This window comes from Ammospiza caudacuta, chromosome 20, assembly GCF_027887145.1.
Source record: "Ammospiza caudacuta isolate bAmmCau1 chromosome 20, bAmmCau1.pri, whole genome shotgun sequence".
Classification (NCBI taxonomy): Eukaryota; Metazoa; Chordata; class Aves; order Passeriformes; family Passerellidae; genus Ammospiza; species Ammospiza caudacuta.
The window spans coordinates 7553847-7581156 of NC_080612.1; the positions used below are offsets into that span (position 1 = coordinate 7553847).

Sequence of the window (27310 nt, forward strand, 5' to 3'; positions counted from 1 at the left end):
CCATCACGGCACCCGCCGCCCCTCAGCCCTGCGGCCGCCGCTCCGCCCAGCCCGGCCCCGCTTCCTTCCGGGCTCGGTCCCGCCCCGGAGGTGCCGCCCGCCCTTCCGCCGGAGCCGAGGGAGGGCCGGAGGGGCTGAGGGAGGGCCCGAGCAGCGCCGGGGCTGTGAGGGGCTGCGGCGGCGGCAGCAGCGCAGCGGAGCGGCCGGGCCGGCCCCGCCGCCCGGGGCAGCCGGTGAGAGCCGCGGGGTGAGGGCCCGGCGGGGTCGGGGATAGCGGGGGCGGCCGCGTCCCCCCGGTTATAGCTGGAACCGAGGGTCGGGGCTCGGTGTCTGCCCCCCGAGGGGCTTCACACCGGCCCCGCTGCCGCCTTGGGCCTGGGCGAGGGGACCCTGGGCCCCACAGGGCGGCGGCGATCGGGATAAACACCGGGATAAACAAACACCGGGATATGCGGGAACTTGGCAACCCGCCTTCCTCCTCCTAAAAGTGATTTTTATGAGATGTACATGTAAATGTTCGTTCTGTGGGGCTGTGCCGGTGTTACCGGGGTGCAGGTGGCGCTGACAGCTTTGCCACCATGCCCCCCCAGCCTGTTTTCCTCATGAGCTCCTTGTGGATCAAGGAGTTTTTGGCTTTTTTTTTGTAAGTATTGCCTCTGCCCGGCTGAGGATTAAAGTCCTTTAAACTCCAGCCGGGGGAAGTTTAGAGCATTTTTAAGGTGCTGAGCGGTGCTGCTGTGGGTGTTTGCCCTCCTCCATGTGCAGCTCCTAAAGCTAATTTTTGTTATCTCTGTGTTTAATTAATTCCGTGGCTCTGAGCCTGTAGCTAACAGGGTGCAGGTGTCACTGGTAGCTTTACCAACAATCCCCCACCCCAGCCTGTTCCCCTGATGAGTTCCTTGCGGATCAATGAGGTTTTGGCTTTTTTCCTGTAAGTATCGTCCCTGCCTGGCTTCTCACTGCACAGCTGAGGATCAAAGTCCTTTAAAGTGAAGCCAGGTGAAGTCTGGAGAGCACTTAAGATGCTGAGCATTGCATTTTGGATGATTTTGTGGGTGTTTGTCGCTGCTGTGGAGCTCAGGTTGTTCCCTTGAAGCAGGGAGTGGCTCAGGCAGGGTGTGAGATCCTCGGAGATGAATGATGTGCTTGAATTTCCAAAGGAATTCTCTCAGGGGTGGCTCAGTGCTGTCTGAAATCCTGCTGGGATGGGCTGCTGAGAAGGTTTTGTAGGTAAAATTAAATTGTTTTTTTGTTTGGCTGAGTGGGGCCCAGTGCTGGGAGTTAGCAGCACTGAACAATTTAGGTGAAAAGCATTGTGGAAATTGTGATTTAAATCCATGATTGACTTGCCATATTTTGTTGTTTGGGCTCATTTGAAGCTACTTTTGGTTCCTCACACCAGGACTTTGGGAGCTGCACTGAGCTGCCTTTGGTTTTCCAGTTCCCCAACACTTTTGTGAGACCAATGGGCAAACCAGAGCAGCAGAGAAGGGTGAGGTGTTTTCCAGGAGCAGGGAAACTCAGGAATTGGATGTGCTGCCCTTCTGGACACGGTTACACAAGTGGTTTTTGCAGCAGGGAGGATTAGGAGGAGAATTGTAGCTCACTGGAATGTTTTGCTGACCAGGAAAAAGTCCAGAGCAACACCCAGTAGAAAGGGAGAATAGGATATAAAGCCAATTACAGCAATTCCTGAGACTGCTTTACACAACAAACAGATTATAAGCTTGAAGACAGTCCATGATTCTGGTATTTAATTTTGTTCTGTGGTGTTATTTAAGCTAGAACAGCATTTCTCAGCTCCTTTTTTTCTTGCTGTGTAATCCCCAATTACACTTGGGTCTTTTTTTTTTCCTTATAATTAACCACTTGTGATCTAAAACTAGGCCTAGAAGTCTTGTTGGTGAAATCCTGTTAAGATGCCACTTGTAACAAGTCAGGTATGAAGTTTATAAAACATTTTGAAGTTTTTCTCTGAGGTTTTAGGCAGCTTAATTCCCATCTGTGTCCAGGTGAGTGTGGTTGGCAGGAAATAGTGTGCAGGAGCCTGTTGCTGAGGGGATTTTAGCAGTTTAAGCAGATATTCTCTTTCCTGTGACCTGAACTCCCAGCGGAGCAGCACAAAGAGTTTTTGATGTTTCCTGTGACCTCTTCAAAGCCCAGCTGTGGGTCACACGGAGGTGGTGAGACACAGCCTGGTTGGTCACCGATGTCACAACCCAAACCTGTGCCCCCGGGCCCGGGCTGACATTTGAAGGGAAATCCCAACTCCAAGCTGAGGAAATGCAGAGCTGCAGCCTTGTGGCCAGCAGGATTTTGGAGGTTCCATCAGTGGCTGCAATTTCCCTCCCAATGCCAGGAGCAGCTCTGTGGTTTGTTTGAAGTGGGTGCTCATGGCTGTTTCTTTTCTGGGGACTGTTTTCCCTGCACTGTTTGTCCTCCAGCTGCTGGAGCTGGAATGCTGTAATTGCAAGGGAGATGCACATGGAAGGTGTGAGCACTGCAGAGATAACACCCAGACCTCTTGCCTAATCCCCAACTTGTCCAATGGCTTTTGTGTTTTCTGTTCTCCAGCCTGAGCTCATCCTGCCCCACCCTCTCCTTGGGAGGAAATTAGCTCATGGTTAATTACCCTGCTGCTAATTACATGCCTGAGTGTTTGGGGTTCCACCTGAATCACGACTCTTTCAACACTTGGGTTGCTGCTCTTCAGAATTTTGGGGTGTTTGAGTCAGTGATTCTTTGCAATAAATCCATTTTAAGGGCACTTTTCCATTGACAAAATACAAAATACACCTTGACTGCTTCCACCCCTCAGTTTTGATGCACTTTCTAACCTACCTTCTAAATCTATTTTTAGTGATTGAAGTTGGCTTGTTCTGAATTAAGATGGAGTATTCAGGCACCAGTAAAATGTGACCCAGCAGCAGTTCCTGTAAGAATTGTGTGTTTGGAGCCTCCCTGCTTTTCTTATTTTTTTTCTGCTTTAATATTCCATTTCTGGGAATGGCCATTAATGCCAGGGAGTTGCAGTGAGTTCATTGTGGGCATTCTTTGGGGCACTTTGATGTTTCTGAATGAGAGGAATTCAGGTTGTTCGTGAAGGGCTGGGGTGACTTTTGAAGAGCTGAATCTCATTTAATTCAGCCCAGTGAAAAGACTGCTGAAGGTTGTTGCTGATGCTTGTGCCAAGATATTTTTTTAATTTTAAAACTTAATTTTAGAGAGGGAATAAAAAAACAGACCAACAACAGCAAAAAAACCCAAAACAGCCACAACCCAAAGCAAAGCTGCCTGTTCCCAGTGTTTGCTGGTTTTAGATACATTTAATTAAGTTGTTACCGATGCTGAAACTCATTTATAGAACTTCAATTATAGAATTAAAGCTGCTCCTTTAATTTCCAGTGCTAGTTTGTGGAGTTACTTAAAAACTGTTCTTCACAGCTTGTAATAATTATAAATTGGTTGCAATTAGCTCTTAGTGAAGGTGTTTATTGATTGATTGAGCAAGACCCTTTCTGCTCAGCTTTGAATTTGAGCTTTTCCAGCCAGCTCTCCAAAGGTGACCTCAGCAATCCAGCCCTAATAAATAGTTTATGACCCAGCTGAGATCTCCTGACAATCTGCACTGCTAATAAAGCTTCAGATCACTTTGCTCCATCCCTGGCAAGGCAGGGAGGTGGAAAAGAACCAGAAAAACAGGCTGGGGGTGTTGGAGTGGTAAATCCCTGCTGCTCCTGAAGCATCTTTCACCCAGAGCTGTGTCTGCAGTGCTGGGAGGATTCCTTGTGTTCCTTGCTGAAAAGAAGGTGTTACATGAGTTTAGTCTTTCATGTGTGCATTAAATTGGCTCTAATTCAGGTTGGAGGAGCCTTTTTTCCCCACCCATAGAAGCTGAGGATGCTGTGACTGACACCTGATTTAATGCATTTAATTTGGATTTTTCTGGTTATTTTGTAGCTTGGTCTGTGTGAAAATTAGACTTTATTATTTTGCTGTTATTGAGCTACAGAAAGTCCTGGAGGAATGATTGCTGCTCCTTCAGTCCCCTTCATGGATCACTGGCAAAAATGGCCTTGGAGCAAAATTGGTGTTTGCTGTGCCTTAACTCTGTCTGTGTTGTCCCAGAGGTGTGACAGGGAAAGTGAAGTTGGTATTGCCCTTCTGAAAGGTGTTTGCTCAAAACAGGTCAAAAAAAAGGAAAAAAAATCTCAAAGTGTGGGTGCAGAAACAAAAATGTTTATAGGAAGATGTATTTGAAAGCTTCAGGATAAATTGCATTCAAGCCAACAGAAAGCTAATTTTGAATTAATTGGTATTGCCCTTCTTAAAAGGTGTTTGCTCTAAATGGGTGAATAAAAAGAAAACAATATTCTGTAAGTGTGGGTACAGCAAAAAGAAATGCTTATAGGAAGATGTATTTGAAAGCTTCAGGATAAATTGCATTCAAGTCAATAGAAAGCTAATTTTGAATTAATTGGTATTGCCCTTCTTAAAAGGTGTTTGCTCTAAATGGGTGAATAAAAAGAAAACAATATTCTGTAAGTGTGGGTACAGCAAAAAGAAATGTTTATAGGAAGATGTATTTGAAAGCTTCAGGATAAATTGCATTCAAGTCAATAGAAAGCTAATTTTGAATGAAACCACAGTGATTTGGTGGTTTGCTTTTTTTTTCATCATAACAAAACCGCTGTGAGGTGCTCTGAAAAATCTGGAGCAGCTCTGATCTGTCACTGGAGAGCTTTGATGTGCAGCCCTGCAGGCAGATCTGATTTAATGGGAATCTGAGGCCTCATTTCCTTTTGATTTCAGTAGAATTTGGGAAAATAAAGAATAATCTGGACATTCCCAACTGGGAATTCTTGTGGCAGCAGGACAGGGAGCATTTTGGTGTCCCCAGCCAGCAGGGGGACCTTTCCAGGCTGGGATTATCCCAAATCCATCCCTCAGGAGCACCCACAGTGTGTGAGGTGCACTTTAAAAATCACAAAAAAGAGTTGGCTAATTCCCATTTCCCCATTTCACTGGAGAAGGGAAAACCAGCAGATTTACTTGCAAATAAGTGACATTAAGTAAAGGCATTTTATGAATTAACAACCAAGTCTGAGAGCCCATTGTTTTTGTGAACTCTTGGAAGGGGTGTTGCTAATTAACACAGATATTCAAGAGTGATGAGGTTCAGTCCTGGCACAGAAATGCTCAAAAGAAGTTTTTTATTCTGTCCTGTGGTGTTTGAGGTGTCATTCCTGCCTTCCCTGGTGAATTCACATGAAGAGATGTTAAATGATGTTAAATTGTTGATGTGCTGCCTCCTGAAGTGCTGGAACTGGGACCAGGAGGGTGTTTGGTGCAAAGCCTCTCTCCAGCTTTTACTTGTTAATGTTATTTGTGATCATCTGGTATTTTATTGTGGATAAATTCTGGATTCGATTTTTTTCCATTTAATGTGGGAAATTGTTACCTTCCTTATGTTTTTCTGATTTCTCAGTGGGCAGGTGGTGTAAAGGTGTTTGGAGTTTGCTGCTCTCCAGCTCCAGAAAAACAACAAATTTGGTTTTTTCCTTTCAATTATGTCTGAAGTCAGCTTTGAACAGGCCATGAGTGAAAATAAGAGATGTGACCCTGCAGAATGTGTGGTGTGAGTGTGCAAACACAGGAGCTGATTGTGGGTAAGCAATGGTCACCTTTGGGACTGGGAGGGAAAGGAACAGAGAAAGGGGGAAAAAGCATTTTGGGCACTCTACAATTCCAACAAAACGTTTTTATTATGTAATATTATAATTATAAATATATAAAAATATATTATTTCTATATATAGTATATTATAATTATATAATTATTCGTTAATAATAAAATTTTATAATTATATAGTTATTATAAAATTATAACTTTTATAATTTATAATTATAAATTATATATAAATTATATATATATAAATTATAAATACAAAATATATATAAAATAATATAAAATATTATATAATATATATGTTATATATTGTATGTTATATGTTATATATTATGTAGTATATATTATAAAATATAATTATATTATTAGAACTATAGTGATATATAAAATATTAGTATATATTATATGTTATATTATATATATTATATATTATAATATAAAATATTAATAGTATTTATGCAACATATAGTATTCTTATAACATAAGATTGTTATATAATATGTTGTAAGAATACTATGTATGGCATAAATATTATTAATAATATGTTATGAATAGAAACAATCATTATGCAATATTTTAATATTGTACATAATATAATAATTATTATATATTGTATATAATACATTGTAATATTAATATGTAATAATGTTACTATATAATGTATTATGATAGAATCTAATATATATTTTATTGTATAATTATATATTGTGTATATTTAATACTATCTATTATAATTTAAACTTTTTAAATTAAAAATTATTTTATTAATATTATGTAAGATTTGGCGTTAAGTTACTTGCCAAAAATAATTTGATCTTTTTTTTCACATTCATTTTCTCAAACCCTGAGCTGTTTCCTCATTACAATATTAATGCTGACCTGCAGAAATCAGCTGAGAAACTTTTTTTTTTGTTTATTTGTTTGCAAGGACTTTTTCTGTGTGAAGTGTCAGCTCTGTGTGCAGCATGTGACTCCTTGCTGTGCTCAGGTGACTCCTTTGTCCCCAGGCTGGGCTGGTGGCCCTGCAAACACTCAGGGAGGGTAGGGCTGTGCCTGCAGCTCCCTGGCCACTGAGCAGGATTCATTTTTCATTTAATGTGCACAGGGCTGCAGCTCTGTGGGCACAGAGGGGATTTTGGTGCCCCTCTGGTGGCAGAGCCATGCTGTGCTTTCAGGTGTTTGATTTGTCCTTTAATTTTCAAATTAAATCTAGAATATGGGGCTTTGAATAAGAACAGATACCTCAATTCTTGGGATTATTGCAGTTCCTGAGTTGTAACTATATTATAGCTATTGCAGTTCCAGAGTTGTGCTTTTGAATAAGAACAGACACCTGAATTCTTGGAATTATTGCAGTTCCAGAGTTGTAACTATATTATAGTTATTGCAGTTCCAGAGTTGTGCTTTTGAATAAGAACAGACACTTGAATTCTTGGGATTATTGCAGTTCCAGAGTTGTGCTTTTGAATAAGGACACCTGAATTCTTGGGATTATTGCAGTTCCAGAGTTGTAACTATATTATAGTTACTGCAGTTCCAGAGTTGTGCTTTTGAATAAGAACAGACACCTGAATTCTTGGGATTATTGCAGTTCTGGGGTTGTGACTCTGTTCTGGTGGGTGACAGGATTTTACTGAATAAAGGACACCTGAGTTCTGGGGATTACTGCAGTTTCAGAGTTGTAACTATAAGTTGTAATTGTAGTTATTGCAGTTCCAGAGTTGTGCTTTTGAATAAGAACAGACACCTGAATTCTTGGAATTGCTGCAGTTCTGGGGTTGTGACAGGTGGGTCTGTTCTGGTGGGTGACAGGATTTTACAGGGTTTTATTCCCTCACACAGATCCCTGTGGCATTTCTGGGAAGTTTGTGGTATGAGAATGTTTTTATTTGTTGTGGTTTCCAGTGAAAGCATTGATCAGCTTCACATCAGTGGCAATTAAACAATTAAACATTTGATGAATATTTGCAGCATTTTTTTCTAGGACAGCCACCTGCAATTGAGGTCTCTGACCAAAATGCTGCTGCAGCTTCTGCTTTTAGGAAATGCTCTTGAAACTGAATCAGTGAAGAGTTTCAGGCTTTTCCTTCCCCTTTCTTTTCAGAATTGTTGCTCAAGGACACGAGTGATGCTCTGGGAATGGCCTGAGTGTGCCGATGCTGCCAAAATGCAATTCCTGCCCAGGCTGTGCAGCTGACACACACTGAAAATTTCATTTCTGACCTCTGAGGTGTTGGCAGCCAGGAGCTCCCACACAAACCTTCCTTGAGAAATCAGCAAATGAAACCAAAAAAATTTTTGTGAAAGCAAAATATTTATGTTTCTCAGTTATTTCTGTCTATGGGAATGAAGTAAAACTCTCAAATATTTAATTTCTTTTCCATTTTGTTCTGCAGCAGCACAATGTTGTCTGTCAGGCTTTTCAGTGGGGAAAAAAAAAGAAATTATTCAGCTGCTCTCCCATCTATAAAAATGAGAACACGTAGCTATAAATGATGTCATCAAGAAATTGATTCCCTTAATATGCACATCTCTACAATGAAACTATTTTTAGGTTATTTTTAGCAACTCATTATTTCTTTCAAAAATAGAAAAGTGGGAGAAATCTTAATCCTTACGTAGATAAGATGGAATATTGAATTTGTTCCCCCCTCAGAGAAAATTGTGTGTTTCCTGTTACTTAGCTCAAAATAACTTGATGACATTAATGGGAAATGTTAAACATAATCAGTCTTTTTTAAGGGGATAACTGAGCTTGGAAGAAAAGAGCTGGAATTTCCTGGAGTAGAGAACTCTCAGTGACATTTGTGCATATTCCATCCTTTGCTGGATGATCCAGAGAAGAGTTTGGGGGTGGAATTTCAGGGGAACAGAAGAAAACTCTGAGTCATTGACTGATGTTCTTCAGTTTAAGAAAATCCCTTTTTCCTCTTGCTTTCCATACATGGCAGGAAGGAAAAGGGGCTGCATTTACTGGACAAAACCTTGCTGTGCTAATTCTGCTATTTCCCTGTTTGTCAGTAGTGAAAAATAAATATCAATATTTGAACATGCACACCTTAACATTGCTTTTTTTGTTGCAGTCACTAAAGATAAACCCCCAGGGCTGTTCTGTGTGCAGGAGGGACTTTAACCCTGGCAGAGCCTGGGGAAATGGGGTCAGCTGTGATTCCCCAAGGGCCCTTTAGGGGCCCTGAAGCCTCACCAGAGTGGCTCTGTGCAGGCAGAATGCATTCTGTTCATTCATTCACACAGTGCATTGTGTCTGCTCCCTTTGCTGCCTTTTGGAACTTTATTTCTTTTTATTTCCCCATTGCTTTGTGTATTGGCTCTGAAAGCAAGGTGCTGGTGAGAGCAGAGCCTGGGGCTTTGTCCCCTGGCTGTGGGACTGTCACTGCAAAGATGTGCATTGGCAATTTGTGCCCTGGCTGTGGGACTGTCACTGCAAAGATGTGCATTGGCAATTTGTGCCCTGGCTGTGGGACTGTCACTGCAAAGATGTGCATTGGCAATTTGTGCCCTGGCTGTGGGACTGTCACTGCAAAGGTGTGCATTGGCAATTTGTGCCCTGGCTGTGGGACTGTCACTGCAAAGATGTGCATTGGCAATTTGTGCCCTGGCTGTGGGACTGTCACTGCAAAGATGTGCATTGGCAATTTGTGCCCTGGCTGTGGGACTGTCACTGCAAAGATGTGCATTGGCAATTTGTCCCCTGGCTGCGGGACTGTCGCTGCTGCCCTGGGCCATTTTTTGGACCTGTGTGAGGGTGACAGCCCTTCAAAGTGTGTCTGGGGCCTTTGTCCCCTGGCTGTGGGACTGTCACTAGTTCCCTGTACCATTTTCTGGACCTGTGTGAGGGTCCCAGCCCTACAAGATGTCCCTTTGTCCCCTGGCTTTGGGGCTCCTGGTTATGTAACCGTGCCCTCCCTCCCCTCATTCCGTTGCTATGGAGCTGTTCAATAATTCAAGCAGGTGACTCCTTTCTGAAGGCAAACCCTCAGAAGCAATGATTTCCTGCAGGCTGCTGCCAGGTTTGTGATTTTAACCCTTCTCCTCTTCCTCAGGAGGAAGATGAACCTGAAGTCGGAGCGCAGGGGGATCCACGTGGATCAGTCGGAGCTGCTGTGCAAGAAGGGCTGTGGGTACTATGGCAACCCTGCCTGGCAGGGCTTCTGCTCCAAGTGCTGGAGGGAGGAATACCACAAGGCCAGGCAGAAGCAGATCCAAGAGGATTGGGAGCTGGCAGAGCGGTAAAGAACCTTCTTTTCTTCCTTCAGGGTCACTCTTCCAAATCCTGTTCCTGCCTCCTCTTTCCCAGCCCTGTTTGCTCAGGTTCATCACAAATCCCCCAATCTGACCTTTCCTTCCTTTTGATGCAAAGATGATGGATGTTTTCTTCCTTCAGAGTGACTCTTCCAAATTCTGTTCCTGCCTCCTCTTTCCTGGTCCTGTTTCTGGCTCAGGTTCATCACAAATTCCCCAATTTGGCCTTTCCTTCCTTTTCGTGCAAAGATGGATGTTCAGGACATTCTGGTGTAAGAGGTTTGAAAAGAAAATCTGAGAGGGAAGAAATCTAAACAGAGCCCAAGCTGCCCATGAATACTTTGACCTAATTTGCATATGCAAATCTGTATTTCTATCAGCAGTTAGACAATTTTGATTCAATACCCTCTGGAGATGGCAATTATTTCTTTCCTGCACCATGGTTTTACACTCCAGCTGCTGGTTAAAAACTGATTTTAGCCTTCTCTGTGGTCATTCTTTTCAACTACAGGCTTAAGCCCAAGAACATCAAAGCTTTTTTTTAATTGTCCAATCACTTATTTTCTGCAAGCCAATGTAGTTTTCCTCGTGTGATAAATGCTTGACCCTGAAAATGGAAGGTGTGTTTTCACAGAGGTCATGTCATTGTTTTGCTCTGCCATAAATGTCTTGCACAGTTAATAACAACTTTATTATTAGGGCAGATATTTATGCTGCCACTCTTGGATCATCTCTAAAGCAAAGTGGAGTGTTCAAGGAATTCTTTAATGAGTAGCTGGGAGATACTGAAGGCACAGATAAGCTGTGATTGTTTGTTGCAGTGAGCACAGGTTTGTCAGCACTGATAAAATACAATTCCTGCCTCAAGAGATTGCAGATCCCAGACTATTGATGGTCCATCCTGAGCTGGAGGGATGTTTAAAGACAATTCCTCAGCTCTCAGCATCCTGTGACCAATTTGAATCCTCCTGCTCAGGAGGAAAAAAGGGTGCAGGGTTGGTGAGTTTGCCCTCCTCTGCTTTAGATTAAAAACTTGCTCTTTCAAACTTTGCCTCATCCATTCAAGCAGATATTTATCACCAAAGCAGATTGTGACAACAATGATCTATTTCCCAAAATATTTCTGAGACTGGGACAGGGTATTTTGCTTTTGTCAGACGGGGAAGGACTGCCTGAGGCAACAGGTTGGGAAACTCAGTGTGAGGCAGGGGGGAAGGAATGAATCTGCTGCTGAAAATGAATCTGCTGAATAAATCTGCTGCTGGATGAATTTCCTGCTGGAAATCCCCCCTGTGCCTTTGGGTAACTCAGAGTGTGACATCAGGGGAAGGTGACCATGCTTAAACCTCAATCATCTCTCTTTGCACCTCACTATTTAACCCTGAGCTTTCCACACTTCTACCTCTGCATGGAAAGGGGGGTGTCCTGTAGTGAAGGGAGATAGGCAGAGGGGAGAATTAAAATGTAAAATGAGTAATTAATGATTGCACAGGAAATCAGCTCCTTTGCCTTGGTTCTAAGCCCTTAAACCAGACTGTGGTGGTTCACAGGGGTCCCAGGATGAGGGAAGAGATGAGAATGTTGACTCCATGTTCAGAAGGCTGGTTTATTATTTTATGATATATTGTATATTAAAAGAAAAATTACATATTAAAACTATACTAAAGAAAGAGAAAGGGTTTCATCAGAAGGTTAGAAAGGAAGGAGAGGAATGATAATAAAATCTTGTGACTGACCAGAGAGTCCAAGACAGCTGGACTGTGATTGGCCACTAATTAAAAAACAATGACATGAGACCAATCAAAGATTCACCTATTGCATTCCACAGCAGCAGATAATCATTGTTTACATTTTGTTTCTGAAGCTTCTCAGGAGAAAAGATTCCAACAAAAGAATTTTTCATAAAATATGACACCAGACCTGTGTTTTCCCACCTGCAGGCTCCAGCGTGAGGAGGAGGAAGCCTATGCCAGCAGCCAGAGCAGCCAGGGGGCACAGTCCCTGACCTTCTCCAAGTTTGAGGAGAAGAAAACCAATGAGAAAACAAGAAAGGTGACTACTGTGAAGAAGTTCTTCACTGCTTCCTCCAGAGCAGGAGCTAAGAAGGGTAACTCTGCTTTTCATGCTTCTGTGCATTTTAAAGTGAAAAGTTTTTGGCAGATGTGTTGTTCTAAAAGACAGATTAATGCTCTGTGCTTTGACTTTTAAAAGTTGGGCTAGTGATGCTTCTGGAGAGTGATTGCTACTGAAAACACAGAAAAATGTGAGTGATGGCAAACAATCTGTCAAATAGAGCTAAACCTGTGTTTCTGTGTGATTTTACCACTGAACAGCAGAAATGTGTTCCTGGTGCTGGCACTGCACTGCTGAGAGGAAGTTCCCTGTTCCTCTGGCACACATTCCAGAGGAATTCCTGACTCAGCCATGGTGTCACACCAGGATTTAGGGCTGCAAGGGGAATTCCTCCTGGAGAGAGAGAGAGCAGCAGAGAAGGTGCTGCCTGTCAGTCACCCCAAACTGCTGTGTGTGAGTGTGACAGAAATATCACACTCACAGTGAGAGAAATGTCAGCTGGTGCTGCCAGGGTGCCTCAGTTTGGCAGGAAAAATGGGATGTGTGAGCAGGGTGCCCTGAGCTGCACATAAAAGTGAGGCTGGCAGTGTTTGTGTGGGCTGGCAATATCAGGTTGGGTGTTTGCTCTCCAGAATGTGTTACAAGCAGGAATGATGAATGGCACTGCTGGCTTGGCATAGCAAAGCTCACACAGGCAGAAGCTGGGAGATGCTGGGCTCTGGAGGAGGAATTCCAGAAGAAAAAGCTACATTAATCTGTCTTAACCTTAGAGACAATGCATTTTCTTTATTTGAAATTCAGCATTTTTCTGGTTAGAGTTGTCCTGGTGCATGACAGCAGCTGCTACACAAGGCGTTCATTCACCTGCATTAAACCTTTTTAATTTTTAATGTTCATTTTTCTCACTTTCCATCTTTTCTTTTTTTGTTATCCCTTCACCACCTGTCCTGCCATGCTCCTGCTCTTGGTGCCCTGCTTGCTTTGGCCCTTTTATTTCAGCAGCTGAAGAGAAAACCCCTAAGCAAGGACAGCTGGGGAGGGAGAGGAATGCTGATAACATTCTCAGGGATTTGAAGGAAATTTTTACTCCCTCCTGGGAACTGGCTTCCCCTTCTGAAGGTAATGCAGCACAGCCTGGGAGAGCTGTCTGCCTGGTTTCAGTAAGCTTGGCTCTTAGTTGGGCTTTGCTAAACACAAACTAGGGTTGTGCCAGTTGTAACTTGTGCTCTTCAACATGAAGATGGCAAAAAAAATCAAGTCCAGCATCCTGAGGTGGTGTTGAATCTCTAAACCAATCCTTTGCTTTTTAGAAGGGAGCCACAAATGTAAAGCTGAAGCTTCTTTGAGCTCCACTTCAGGATTAGGATCAACAAAACAAGAATTTTGTAAGAATTAGCTGGATCTTTTGCTGCTTTGTGTTTTTATTTTTAAAAAAAATCAGGTTGCTGTTACAAATCTGATTATTATGAGTTGAAACCACTTCAAGAACTTTGGCATTCTCAAAACATCTCCAGATATTTGTTATATAAACCAAGAAGAAAATTTCCCATCAAGAGGAGACACTGATTTCACTTAAACCAAAAGGACACCAAACAGCTTTTAGAGCTCCTCCTCCAGGAATTGTTTGCAATCCTGACTCGTTCTGCTGGCTAAAGAAATGTGCAATGTTTATTAATGATTCCAGGAAGGTGATGAAGGGCTGTGTGTGACAGAGTTGGGGACAATTCCTGTTCACATCCATGCTTGGACTCCATGGCACAACCATAGTGAATCCTGGAGTGCTCCTGGTCTGCTGTGACAAGTGGTTTTCCTCTAGAAAGAGTGAAATATTAATTATGTTTATTTTTGTGAAGCTGGTCCTTCCTTCACTCTTCCCATGCTTGCTCCTGGCATTTTGGCATTTTCCTCTCTTTAACTTGTTGGAATTTCTTGGCTGTGATCAGCTTCTTTTTAGTTGGATTGAATTCTCTGAGAACACAGGACAAACCTGAGGATATTTTATTGCTGGAAGTTCATTTATTCCTGCAGCACTTGATAATCAGTACAGATTAATTTTCCTTAAAACAGGATTTCAGCTCAGAGATTAGAGAATCTGCAACTACAATAATTCTTGGTGTAACTCACTAAAAGACAGTTCATTCTAATTAACATTCACTTTTTAATACTTAATATTAATCTGCCTCAGTTGACTACATCTCTCTAGTCACTAAACAGCAATCTAGTTTGAATTTGTGACTGAAAAAAATAATATTCACATTGCTTAAGGTCATACAGTAAAATGAGGCTCATTATTTTTATAAAAGAGTGAACTCATTGTTGAAGTAAGTAAATAAACTTTCAGCTGTGCTGTGAAATGAGATTAGTGATTAATCGTGGAAGAAATAGCTGATAATTCTGCCCTTTTCTTGGTTTATTATTTCCAAATAAGCTTTGTGCTTCTCTAATGACAAATTTAATTAATGGCCACCCTTCAGCTGGAATCCTGTGGAGGGTTTGGGGTGCATGGAGTGAATTGTAAAGGCAATGGAAAGAAATCCCCTCTGGAAATGTCCCTGAGTAGCTGGAAAGGAGTTGGGTTTGCACTCTCTGTCTCAATTGCTGCAGTTGGAATTTCAATATTTGCGTAACCTCTCCTGTTCTGGGCACTGAAATACCAGAGGTGCTCTGGTGGTGCCTGCCCAGGTCACTCCCTGTGCTGAGTGTGGGCTCTGCTCAGAGGAGTTTGGAGCTCCCTGGGTGACACAACTTGGGATTTTCTGTGGTGCTTGAACTCTTCAGAAACACAGAACAACCAGAAAAACCCCACTGAGCTCCCTCAAATCCAAATCACACCAACTTCAACACATCAATCCCATTTCTTTCTTTTCCCTTTGGATTGTGCATGCTGGTTGGAAGCAGCATTTCTGTGCATGTGAGGTGGTTTCAGGTTAAAGCCCTGTTTGTCTGGTGCTGACCATGAATATTTTCATGTTTTCTGTCTCTCTGCTTGCCTCTCACCACGTTCATTTCCACCACCTCTGTTCAATCCCTCCATTTCCAACAGCGCTGGCTGGCAAGCTGAAAGGTGGGTGAAGGTACTGCAGCAGCACAGTGAGCTTGGAACTTGGAAAATCAGATTATTTTGTGGAAAAAAGCATTATTATTATTATTATTATTATTATTATTATTATTATTATTATTGTTATTGTTATTATTGTTATTATCGTTATTATCGTTATTATTATCGTTATTATTATGGTTATTATGGTTATTATTATCGTTATTATTATGGTTATTATTATCGTTGTTATTATGGTTATTATTATCGTTATTATTATGGTTATTATTATCGTTATTATTATGGTTATTATTATCGTTATTATTATGGTTATTATTATCATTATTATTATCGTTATTATGGTTATTATTATGGTTATTATTATGGTTATTGTTATTATAATCATTATTATCGTTATTATTATAGTTATTATTATTATCGTTGTTATTATTATTATCGTTATTATTATCATTATTATTATTATCGTTACCATTATCGTTATTATCATTATCGTTGTCATCGTTATCGTTGTCATCGTTATCGTTGTCATCGTTATCGTTGTCATCGTTATCGTTGTCATCGTTATCGTTGTCATCGTTATCGTTGTCATCGTTATCGTTGTCATCGTTATTATCGTTACCATCATCTTTATCATTATCGTTATCATCGTTATCGTTATTATTGTTATTAGAATCATTATATATTTTTATCGTTATTCTTATTATTACATCCAGCATTTCCCTGGCAAACCTTGAGAAATACAATTTACACAATTCCTCATTTGCAATTCACATTTACACAACTACAAATGACCAATTTGCACATTTGGAAATGATAAAGCTTTCTGCAATTATCAATCAGTGTCAAAAACCTGGAAAAAATTTGTAAAAAATATTGAATTTAATATAGAATATAATAGAATTTAATATATTTAATATATTAAATTAATATAACTAATATTTAAAGTGACTGGAAATTATAAAACTTTTTTGCAGTTATCCATCAGCGTAAAAAATTGAAAAATGCTGACTTTAATATATTAAATTAATATAATTAATGATATTATTTTAATATCTTAATGTAATATATTAATATAATTAATATTTTAAGTGACTGGAAATGATAAAACCATTCTGCAGTTATCCATCAGTTTACAAAAAAACTGTAAAAAATATAGAATTTAATATAGAATACAGTAGAATTTAATATATTAAATTAATATATTAATTAATTTTAATATATTAATTAATTTAATGTATTAAAGTAATATAATTACTATTAAAAGTGACTCAAAATTATTATACTTTTCTGCAATTATCCATCAGAGTAAAAAATTAGAATTTAATATAGAGTATAATTATAATATTTTAATATATTAATTCAATATATTAATATATTAAATTAATTATATTAATTTAATATATTAATTTATTTAATATGTTAAATTAATATAATTAATATAAAAAGTGACTGGAAATTATAAAACCTTTCTGTAATTATCCATCAGTGTAAAAAAACTTAAAATATAGAATTTAATATAGAACAGAATATAATTTAATATATTAAATTAATACAATTAATGATATTATTTTAATATATTAATTAATTTAATGTATTAAAGTAATATAATTAATATTAAAAGTGACTCAAAATTATTATACTTTTCTGCAATTATCCATCAATTTAAAAAACACAGAATTTAATATAGAGTGTAATAGAATTTATTATGTTAATAGAATTAATATAAAAAGTGACTGGAAGTGATAAAACCTTTCTGCAAGTATCCATCAGTGTAAAGAAAGGTAAAAAATATAGAATTTAATATAGATTACAGTAGAATTTAATATAGTAAATTAATAGACTTATATTAATTTACTATATTAAATTATATAAGTAATATAAAAAGTGACGGGAAATGAGGAAACCTTTCTGCAAGTATCCATCAGTGTAAAAAACTAAAAATACAGAATTTACTATAGAATGTAATAGAATTTAATATGTTAAATTAATATAATTATATTAATTAAATATATCAATATATTTTTATAATAATAATAGAATTAATTATAATAATTATATATATAATTAATATAATTAATATAAAAAGTGACCGGAAATGATAAAACCTTTCTGCAAGTATCCATCAATGTAAAAAAAGGTAAAAAATATAGAATTTAATATAGAAAACAGTAGAATTTAATATATTAAATTAATAGAATTACTATAAAAAGTCACTCGAAATGATAAAATCTTTCTGACCTTACCCATCAGTGTAAAATCCTGATCTGTGTGCCCTGAATTTTGGCAGCAGAGCTCCAGGAGGCCAAGGCTCCCAGCCCTGCCATCCACAGGCAGGCCAGCCTCGAGACAGACCGAGTGTCCAAGGAGTTCATCGACTTCATCAGGACCTACCAGAAACCTGGCCAGGACATCTACAAGCAATGCAAACTCTTCTTGGACACCATGAGCCATAAAAGGGTGAGCTCTGAATGGTCTTGTCTCAATAAAATGGGGCAATTTGGGAGAGGGAGGAAATGCTGCACTTCTTCCAGCAGTTTGGGTTACAGAATCACAGAATCACAGAAGTTCAAGGCTGGAAGAGACCTATAAGATCATCAAGTCCAGTCGATGTTCTAACTGTTCACTAGATCATGGCAACAAGTGCCACATCCAGTCTTTTTTTGAATTCTTCAAGGGATGATGACTCCACCACCTCACTGGGTAAATGATTCCAGTATCTGACCACTTTTTCTGTGAAATATTTCCTTCTTAATTCTAACTTACATCTCGCTTGACGCAGCTTGAGACTGTGTCCTCTTGTTCTATCTGTTGTCGCCCGGAGAAAGAGACCGACCCCCAGCTCACCACAGCCACCCTTCAGGAAGTTGTAGAGAGCGATGAGGTCGCCCCTGAGTCTCCTTTTCTCCAGGCTGAACAACCCCAGCTCCCTCAGTCGCTCTTCGTATGGCTTGTGCTCCAAGCCCCTTATTAGTCTCGTTGCCCTCCTCTGGACACGCTCAAGTAACTCGATGTCCCTCCTAAAGTGAGGGGCCCAGAACTGGATACAGTACTCCAAGTGAGGCCTCACCAGTGCCGAGTACAGGGGAAGAATGACCTCTCTGCTCCTGCTGGCCACTCCATTTCTGATACTGGCCAGTTAGATACTGGCCATTGCAATATGGATCCCAGTATTACCAGTTGGATTGTGCCTGGGCCAGTCTGGCCCTCGCTGCCGGGCCAAAGGCAGCAGCTGTGGTGTGTCACCCCAGAGATCCCTTGGCTTGCTGGAGGTTGCAGCTGGGCACTGAACAAGCCCAGGCTTGTTAGGAACTCCATTTACCTCAGGAGGAAGGCTTCAGGTGATGGTGAAGAGAAAAGGAGATAGATTCTGCTGGAGGGTTTATATCCAGGGGTTTATTCCATGGTTACAGAGGTCTGAATGTGAGCAACTGCTCCAACAGAATCCCGACCACATGGCCTGATCACCTGTTTAAGCTCGGGGACAGATGAGCACCAACCAGGTGGAAGGGGCAGGGTCTCAAGGGACGAGGGACACCCAGACAGGCCAATGACCCCCAGGCCTGAGGGGCATCCTTTGAACTTGACCAAGCTGATTGACAGGACTCACTCAGCGAGGGGCGAGGGGGAAGGGAGAGGGGGGTATTGGCATGTAAGTTTTCTGTGCTGTCTAGGTGGCCGGGAAAGGCCCAGGGATGGCCTTGAAGAGCCGACGCTTCAAAGGACGAGGAGTGACTTCTGATCTTGTCTCGGACTCGGTGTTTATTAATTGTTTATCTAAAAGATTTTCTTTCAGCCCGACAGAGGTCTGCACAGCAGCCAGCCATGGGCACACTGCAAGCCCCCGGGGCGGTCACTTATCTTTATACCCGAAGTTACGTGTACAATATTTATCATTTTTCCCCAATACCTTCTACCCTTATTAACCGGTGCACTTTTAGTAATAACCAATCCCAAAGTGCCACCATCACCACAGAAGATGGAGGCCAAGAAGAAGAAGAAGAAGAACAGGACATGCCCCAATTCCTCCATCTTACTTCTTTAGACCCCCCTGTACCAAAATCCTAAACCCTGTGTCTTACACTTTAACTAACTTATCCCTTCACCATTCACCCAGTGAAATCCTCCCATCCTCACACAGGTGTCATCTCCTGTGCAGGATCAAAGTGCAGCCACCAGACACTTCTGGCAACATTCCAGGACTCCCGAGCCCCCCAAGGGTGGTCTCGGCCACTCTGCACCTCAGTCCTGAGGTGCTGAGATCCCACATTGGCACACCTGGGGAAGGGACTTGGAAGCTTAGGACACACCGCAACAAGTTTGGATTTTCTGGAGTGGGGCAGGAGCCTTCAGATTAATCAAAATAAGATCTGGGTGCCTTTTCTTGGTAGTGTGGGACCAAAGGATGCTGCTAACCCCAGAGCAGCCCAGATAAATGAGTCCTGACTAAATCCCACATAAATGGGTCTGTCCAGCAATATTCTACATTGATATGATTGTGGAAATGACCTAAGATATCACTTGGTGAGGTTTTAGATCTCACAGGGTGGTTTGGGTTGAAAGGAATTAAAGATGATCTGAGCAGGGACACCTTCCACAGTGCCAGGTGGCTCCAAACCCCAGCCTGGCCTGGGACACTTCAAGGGTGACACAAATTAAGCCTAAAAATTTCTAAAGATAATTCAGCATCTCCTTATATCCTTCACTGTGCTGCTTGTTTTTAATATTAAATAAGTGTTACCTTCATTTTCCATTTTAAAAAATCAATATTCTTAAAATATTAGTCTGTGGTGCCACCTATGGTTGGAATCAGTCAGAATTCAGCACGATTTTTATTCCCCTCTTCTTCTCCCTTTGCTGTTTAGTTCCAAATTATCTCCTGAGTTCTCATGGAATCTTAAATTCCCTCTGTTTTAAATTCTTCTTGAACTTTTATTTCCTTTTTTTGGATCTGTTTATTCTGAGCACAGAGTTTGTGAGAACAGATTGGGTTTATATTTGAGTTCTCATTTCCTACTTCAGCCTTCGCAAAACTTGGGATTTTTTTACTACACATAAACCTGGCCTAAAATCCAGTTTCAGCAAGAGCTGACACCTGTGTACAGGAAAATGTCTGGTTTTTGGCCTTAAAGAATTCAGAAATCAAATTGTTCGCTCACTTTTTTTAATGTTTGGTTTAATTTAATGATGAAAATTGCCTTAATTAAATTAATTTTATGTTCTTCTGGTGCTCAGTTAGCAAAGGCCAGTGTTGCTTCACAAATACCACTGTAAATATATTTAACAGTAACTTTATCATCAGAAATGTGCTGTAGAGATGTTATTTCAAATAATTTTTGTTATTGGGGGTTTTATAGATTATAAAATATCTTTTTAAAAAATCAGGGGTTAAACAGGGACAAACATTTTGTTTAGTCTGAGTTATTCTGTCAGTGCTCCCAGAGGAAAAAGCCATTGCACCTGTGCTAATATCCATTTATTTTTCACACATTAAAGAGCCAGTGTTGCCTTCTCCTGTTTGTAACTAAAACTGAGCCACTCTGAACACCTCTGCTGACACCTCTGCATTCTCAGACTGTTACTGCAGCTGGACGATTGCCTTAAACCAAACCAAAACATGAGGTTTGCTGCCAGCCCTTCACACTTACTCCCTGTTCTGTTCTCCTGCAGGATTTGAGCATTGAGGAACAATCTGAGTGTGCCCAGGACTTTTACCAAAATGTGGCAGACAGGCTGCAGACACGTTGGAAAGGTACCAGCTTCTTTCACCTTCCTCTTCCAAAAGCAATGATGTAAAACTAAATTGAATTTTCAGTGCAAGAAAAGCTTCAGAAATGCTTTTCCCTTTTCCTTTCCCTTTTCCTTTCCCTTTTCCTTTCCCTTTTCCTTTCCCTTTTCCTTTCCCTTTTCCTTTCCCTTTTCCTTTCCCTTTTCCTTTCCCTTTTCCTTTCCCTTTTCCTTTCCCTTTTCCTTTCCCTTTTCCTTTCCCTTTTCCTTTCCCTTTTCCTTTCCCTTTTCCTTTCCCTTTTCCTTTCCCTTTTCCTTTCCCTTTTCCTTTCCCTTTTCCTTTCCCTTTTCCTTTCCCTTTTCCTTTCCCTTTTCCCTTCCCTTTTCCTTTCCCTTTTCCTTTCCCTTTTCCTTTCCCTTTTCCTTTCCCTTTTCCTTTCCCTTTTCCTTTCCCTTTTCCTTTCCCTTTTCCTTTCCCTTTTCCTTTCCCTTTTCCTTTCCCTTTTCCTTTCCCTTTTCCTTTCCCTTTTCCTTTCCCTTTTCCTTTCCCTTTTCCTTTCCCTTTTCCTTTCCCTTTTCCTTTCCCTTTTCCTTTCCCTTTCCCTTTCCCTTTCCCTTTTCCTTTCCCTTTCCCTTTCCCTTTCCCTTTCCCTTTCCCTTTTCCTTTCCCTTTTCCTTTCCCTTTTCCTTTCCCTTTTCCTTTCCCTTTCCCTTTCCCTTTCCCTTTCCCTTTTCCTTTCCCTTTCCCTTTCCCTTTCCCTTTCCCTTTCCCTTTTCCTTTCCCTTTTCCTTTCCCTTTTCCTTTCCCTTTTCCTTTCCCTTTCCCTTTTCCTTTCCCTTTCCCTTTCCCTTTCCCTTTCCCTTTCCCTTTCCCTTTCCCTTCTCCTTTCCCTTTCCCTTTCCCTTTCCCTTTCCCTTTCCCTTTCCCTTTCCCTTTCCTTTCCCTTTCCCTTTCCCTTTCCCTTTCCCTTTCCCTTTCCCTTTTCCTTTCCCTTTTCCTTTCCCATTTTTTAATTTATCTTTAAATTTTTTTTTATTTATTATCTTTATTGTATTATATTTTATTAAATTTCTAATAATATATATGTATTATAATTCTTACTATATATATATGCACACATATATTTCTTATTTTTTATATATATTATAATGGATGTATTATATCCATTTATGAACTCAGGTTGCCTTGAATGAGTAACCTTAATTTGCTGATATTGGGATTAAACCTTGCAAAGAGCCCTGGAATATTTAATGTGTGGGATTTGTTCCTTTCAGTGCCCCCTGAAAAAGTGGAGAAGGCAATGGATGAGGTTGAGAAATACATCATGACTCGCCAGTATAAATATGTTTTTTGCCCTGAGACAACTGATGATGAGAAGAAAGACCTTGCTGTCCAAAAGAGGATCAGGTAAGGCTTGAAAGGAAAATTAATTAATTCCTAATTCTCTAAATGAGCTCTGAATCAACCATGTTAAAAACTTTGTGCTGTGCACAGAAAAATGGCTTGTTAAGGGTTCAAAGCTTTTTATTAAAAATACAGAAAGAATGAATAGGTGGGATAATGGCAACCACTACACTGGGAAAATTAGCTCTTATTAAATCACTGCCAAAAATAATTTTTAAAAAAAGGAAGTGCTTTCTGTGAAAATAAATGACATCAGTGGAATAAACTGGTTTGTGGCTGGAATAATGGCTCAGTGACACAAAGCATTCCTTTGCCCTGAGTTCAGGTTTCAAACCCCTGCCTGTGAGTGGCACTGAGAGTTTTTTAACCCTTTTTTCTCCTTTTTACCTTCACTCCTTAACCCTCAACTCCTTTTTCTCCTGTTGCAGGGCTCTGCACTGGGTGACTCCCCAGATGCTCTGTGTTCCTGTCAGTGAGGAGATCCCAGAGGTCTCTGACATGGTTGTAAAGGCAATCACAGGTTTGTGAGTGATCAATTCTGGATTTACAGCTTTCAATCTCACCTCTCTTCCTTATTGAGATGGTTTTTGCTGTGATCACAAAGGTGGGTCTGTTAAATGTGCAGGAGTTTGGAATTTCAGCTGTGGAGCAGGGATAATTTCCACACTGAAGTGCTTAGAATTAACTGATCTACTTAAAACACTTCCCCACAGACAGAAATGATGCAATAAATGCAATAAATGATGCAATAAATTAATTTTTAAAAATTCATGTAATTTAAAATAATATAATTTTAAAATAAATTGTATAATTTAAATTAAATTAAAAATTTTAAGTAAATTCACGTAGTTTTAAGTAAATTCATGTAGTTTTGAGTGAAATCGCCCAGGTTTTTGGGGTGAAATTGCCCACTTTTTTGGAGTGAAATTACCCAGGTTTTTGGAGTGAAATCGCCCAGGGTTTTGGGGTGAAATCCCCCAGTTTTTTTGGGGTGAAATCCCCCAGTTTTTTTGGGGTGAAATCCCCCAGTTTTTTTGGGGTGAAATCCCCCAGGTTTTTTTGGGGTGAAATCCCCCAGGTTTTTTTGGGTGAAATCCCCCAGGTTTTTTTGGGTGAAATCCCCCAGGTTTTTTGGGGTGAAATCCCCCAGGTTTTTGGAGTGAAATCCCCTAGTTTTAAATAAACTTGCATATTTTAAAATTAATGCATATAACTTTAAATTAATTCATATAATTTGAGCTTGCTTTTTAGAAGAATCAGGAGCAGAAAAATGCACTTTATTTCCCTGAATATCACCCAGCAAATCCTGCTTATTCATTGCCTGATCATTACAATTTAAATAATTCCAGGATTTTTTTTCCCCTCCCAGACATCATCGAGATGGACTCCAAGCGTGTCCCTCGGGACAAGCTGGCCTGCATCACCAAGTGCAGCAAGCACATCTTCAATGCCATCAAAATCACCAAAAATGAGCCAGCCTCTGCTGATGATTTCCTGCCCACCCTGATTTACATCGTGCTCAAGGGGAACCCCCCACGGCTGCAGTCCAACATCCAGTACATCACTCGCTTCTGCAACCCCAGCAGGCTGATGACTGGGGAGGATGGATATTATTTCACCAACCTGGTGAGTGCACCAGGGAAGGGGGGCTTGGACAGCAAGGTTGGGCTTTTAGCTGGAGGTAGGAGTTGCCAGCAAAGGGCATAAATTCAAATTCATAAATATAAATTCACATTCGTAAACCTAAGCTCCAATTCGTAAATCTAAATTCCAATTCATAAACCTGAATTCCAGTGGGTAAAGCTGAATTCCAGTGGGTAAAGCTGAATTCCAATTCATGAATATAAATTCCAGTGTGTAAGCCTGAATTCCAATTTGTAAATAGAAATTCCAATGTGTAAACCTAAATTCCAATTCATAAACAGAAATTCCAGTGTGTAAACGTAAATTCCACCAACAATTAGTTGCTGGTGTAAGAAGAGGGAAAGGAATAGTAAATGTTGTAACATTTTCAGTAAATGTAGAAAACATTTTCTATTATATTGTATATTCTGCCCTTCTTTTGCCCTTCTTTTGCCCTTCTTTTGCCCTTCTTTTGCCCTTCTTTTGCCCTTCTTTTGCCCTTCTTTTGCCCTTCTTTTGCCCTTCTTTTGCCCTTCTTTTGCCCTTCTTTTGCCCTTCTTTTGCCCTTCTTTTGCCCTTCTTTTGCCCTTCTTTTGCCCTTCTTTTGCCCTTCTTTTGCCCTTCTTTTGCCCTTCTTTTGCCCTTCTTTTGCCCTTCTTTTGCCCTTCTTTTGCCCTTCTTTTGCCCTTCTTTTGCCCTTCTTTTGCCCTTCTTTTGCCCTTCTTTTGCCCTTCTTTTGCCCTTCTTTTGCCCTTCTTTTGCCCTTCTTTTGCCCTTCTTTTGCCCTTCTTTTGCCCTTCTTTTGCCCTTCTTTTGCCCTTCTTTTGCCCTTCTTTTGCCCTTCTTTTGCCCTTCTTTTGCCCTTCTTTTGCCCTTCTTTTGCCCTTCTTTTGCCCTTCTTTTGCCCTTCTTTTGCCCTTCTTTTGCCCTTCTTTTGCCCTTCTTTTGCCCTTCTTTTGCCCTTCTTTTGCCCTTCTTTTGCCCTTCTTTTGCCCTTCTTTTGCCCTTCTTTTGCCCTTCTTCTGCCCTTCTTCTGCCCTTCTTCCCTTCGTAAAACAGTGTCAAACATTTTCTGAGTGTAAAACATTTCGGTGTGTGGTGATTCTTGCAGTGATGCTCTCTGTGCTTTGTTTGCAGTGCTGTGCTGTGGCCTTCATTGAAAAACTGGATGCTCAGTCCCTAAACCTGAGCCAGGAAGATTTTGATCGTTTCATGAGTGGCCAGACCTCCCCAAAAAAGCAGGAGTCTGACAGCTTCTCCCCAGATGTGTGCCTGGGGGTGAAGCAGATGTGCAAAAGCTTAGACCTCCTCTCTCAGTTGAATGAGAGACAGGAAAGAATTGTCAGTGAAGCCAAGAAATTGGAGAAAGACCTCATTGATTGGACTGATGGCATCACCAAGGAGGTGGAGGATATTGTGGAGAAGTATCCCTTAGAAATCAAAGCAAAAAGCCAAGCCTTAGCAGCCATTGACTCTGAAAATGTGGAGAATGATAAGCTGCCCCCACCCCTGCAGCCTCAGGTCTATGCAGGGTAATTCTCCTCAGCTAGCTGGGAAGGAAAGGAAATTTAAATCTTAAAAGAGCTTAAATCAGTACATTTTTAAAGGTACTTTTGGTTTGGGGTTTGGTTTTTTTTTTTTGGTTAAGTGGAATGAATTGTATTTATTTTAGTCCTGTAGGTTTCTCTTAGGCTTTGGTGGGTTTTTTGAACTGAATTTCGATTTTCTACACAAACTGGTGTAATTTTTAAGCAACGCTAGTCCATTGACATCTCTCCTGAAAGTTCCCTTCTAAGCATGCACTTAATTGTTTTTAATAATCAGTTTAACTTGAAGCCAAGTTCCAGCAGAAAAAAAAAAAACCAATGTTAGTCTGAACTTATTCTGTAGCTGTAAAGATGAATTATATATTGTAAAATATGTAAAATTGTAAATAGATTTCAAATCTAATGTCCCAACTGTGCATGAGCTCGTGCGTGAGTGAAAATGTTCTCAAAATATTCATTTTAGCACCTTTTAGTTCCACCATCTTGCAGTAAAAAGGCAAAAATGCTGTTGGAGTTTGGATAACCTGGAGGGGAGAAGTTGTGATTTGCAAACTTGAGAAATCATCTTAATCTGCTTTGTTAAAAAAAATTATTTAAAAGATGCCATTTCTTCATTTAAATGCTCTGTCAGAACACCTGGTAGCCTTGAGTGGTGCACAAAGTGCTGATTTTACTGTGTGGGGGCCAGAAATTGAAAATATTTCAGGAATAGGAGGAAATATTTGTATTAAAAACTGCAGAATGTGGAACAAAAAAGGGGAGAGGAAAGAGACCATGAAAGAGTTGCTCCAAAAGTGTCTCTCTCTCTCCTGGTCACTTCCATCAGTGGGATGAATTTTGGTTGCTTTTTTGACAATCCTGGGGAAAATAAATAAATAAATAAATAAATTCATATAATTTGAGGTTGCTTTTTAGAAGGAGCAGAAAAATGCACTTTATTTCCATGAAACATCAACCTTCTGCTCTTCAGCGACCCCTTCAGCACCTTGAATGGCTTTTTGTGTCACTAAAAACCACTAAAATTCAGATTGGGGTGAAAAAGAGGAGCTCACCCCACAAAAAACAACCTCTTAAACAGAACTTGGAAACTTTTTCTGTGTCATTTGGAAATCTCTTGCAGCTCCTGAGATCCCAAACACAAAGCTCAGCTGGAGCTGCTTTTAAGCCAGGTTTAATTCTTGCCATGAGGAGGAAAACACAAACCTGACGCTTCATTCCCATTCACTGAGGCTTCTGTTAAATCTGCACTGCAATAACTTCAGACCACGACTGTGATTTCTCCTTTTTCTGGCATTTTTGGCCTTTTTATGAACTATGCACCACCCCTGGTGTCCACAGAAGCAGCTGCAGCGCTGGGGTGCTCAAAACAACAGCAAAAAATCAAATTATTCCGTGTGTCACCACCCAAATCGCTTAGTAAATAATCCTGGGATTTATTTCCTTTATTTAGGTGCTGATTCTGATCTCCAGGTTTGTCCCCAGGGAGGGGTGGGGGAAGCAAATTTGCAGCTGTTGTGTAAATGAGAGTGTTTAAATAAAGTTCTGCCCTGGTTAAAGAGTCCCTAAACCCCTCCTCACCTTTTGTTATTCCATGAATGATTCATGGCTGCTCCTGCATCCTCTGAGTTGGGAGAATCTCCACCAATTTCTTATCAATTTCAAATATCTCTTTCTATTTCCATCAGTTCTCAAGTGCCCTGCAAGTTCTAGGCTGGGTACCAATGTTTATTTTTATTTTCTTTGCAAAGAAGTCATTTGAGTGATGCAGCATTTGGGAAGGATTTTGTGACTAAATATCTTTTTTTCATGTGCCATCTTGTAATTAAGGCACCAAAGTGGGGATGCTTGGAATAAATTAGTCAGGAAAGGTGGATTTGAGTCAATTTGATTTGAGTAAATTTGATGTGAGTAAATTTGAAACATGTACTC

At 40.4% G+C, this 27310-nt stretch overlaps 1 protein-coding gene across 4 annotated transcripts; it reads left to right on the top strand.

Annotated features, from left to right (window-relative positions):
• The first annotated feature begins 116 nt into the window (after positions 1 to 116).
• On the top strand, positions 117 to 26939 carry RABGEF1 (RAB guanine nucleotide exchange factor 1). 4 transcript variants are annotated; one of them, XM_058817720.1, is made up of 11 exons: positions 117 to 233; positions 9753 to 9938; positions 11892 to 12058; positions 13024 to 13143; positions 15068 to 15088; positions 17370 to 17539; positions 20750 to 20831; positions 22082 to 22214; positions 22640 to 22731; positions 23581 to 23837; positions 24972 to 26939. In XM_058817720.1, the coding sequence occupies exons 2-11, from the start codon at positions 9760 to 9762 to the stop codon at positions 25368 to 25370; spliced, it is 1620 nt and encodes a 539-aa protein (XP_058673703.1). In that variant the 5' UTR covers positions 117 to 233; positions 9753 to 9759; the 3' UTR covers positions 25371 to 26939. The 4 variants fall into 4 exon arrangements, with proteins under 4 accessions (XP_058673703.1, XP_058673702.1, XP_058673705.1 ...); XM_058817719.1 differs by lacking the exon at positions 117 to 233 and adding an exon at positions 417 to 643; XM_058817722.1 differs by lacking the exons at positions 117 to 233; positions 13024 to 13143; positions 15068 to 15088 and adding an exon at positions 422 to 643 and having other exon boundaries at positions 17373 to 17539.
• The last annotated feature ends 371 nt before the right edge of the window (positions 26940 to 27310 follow it).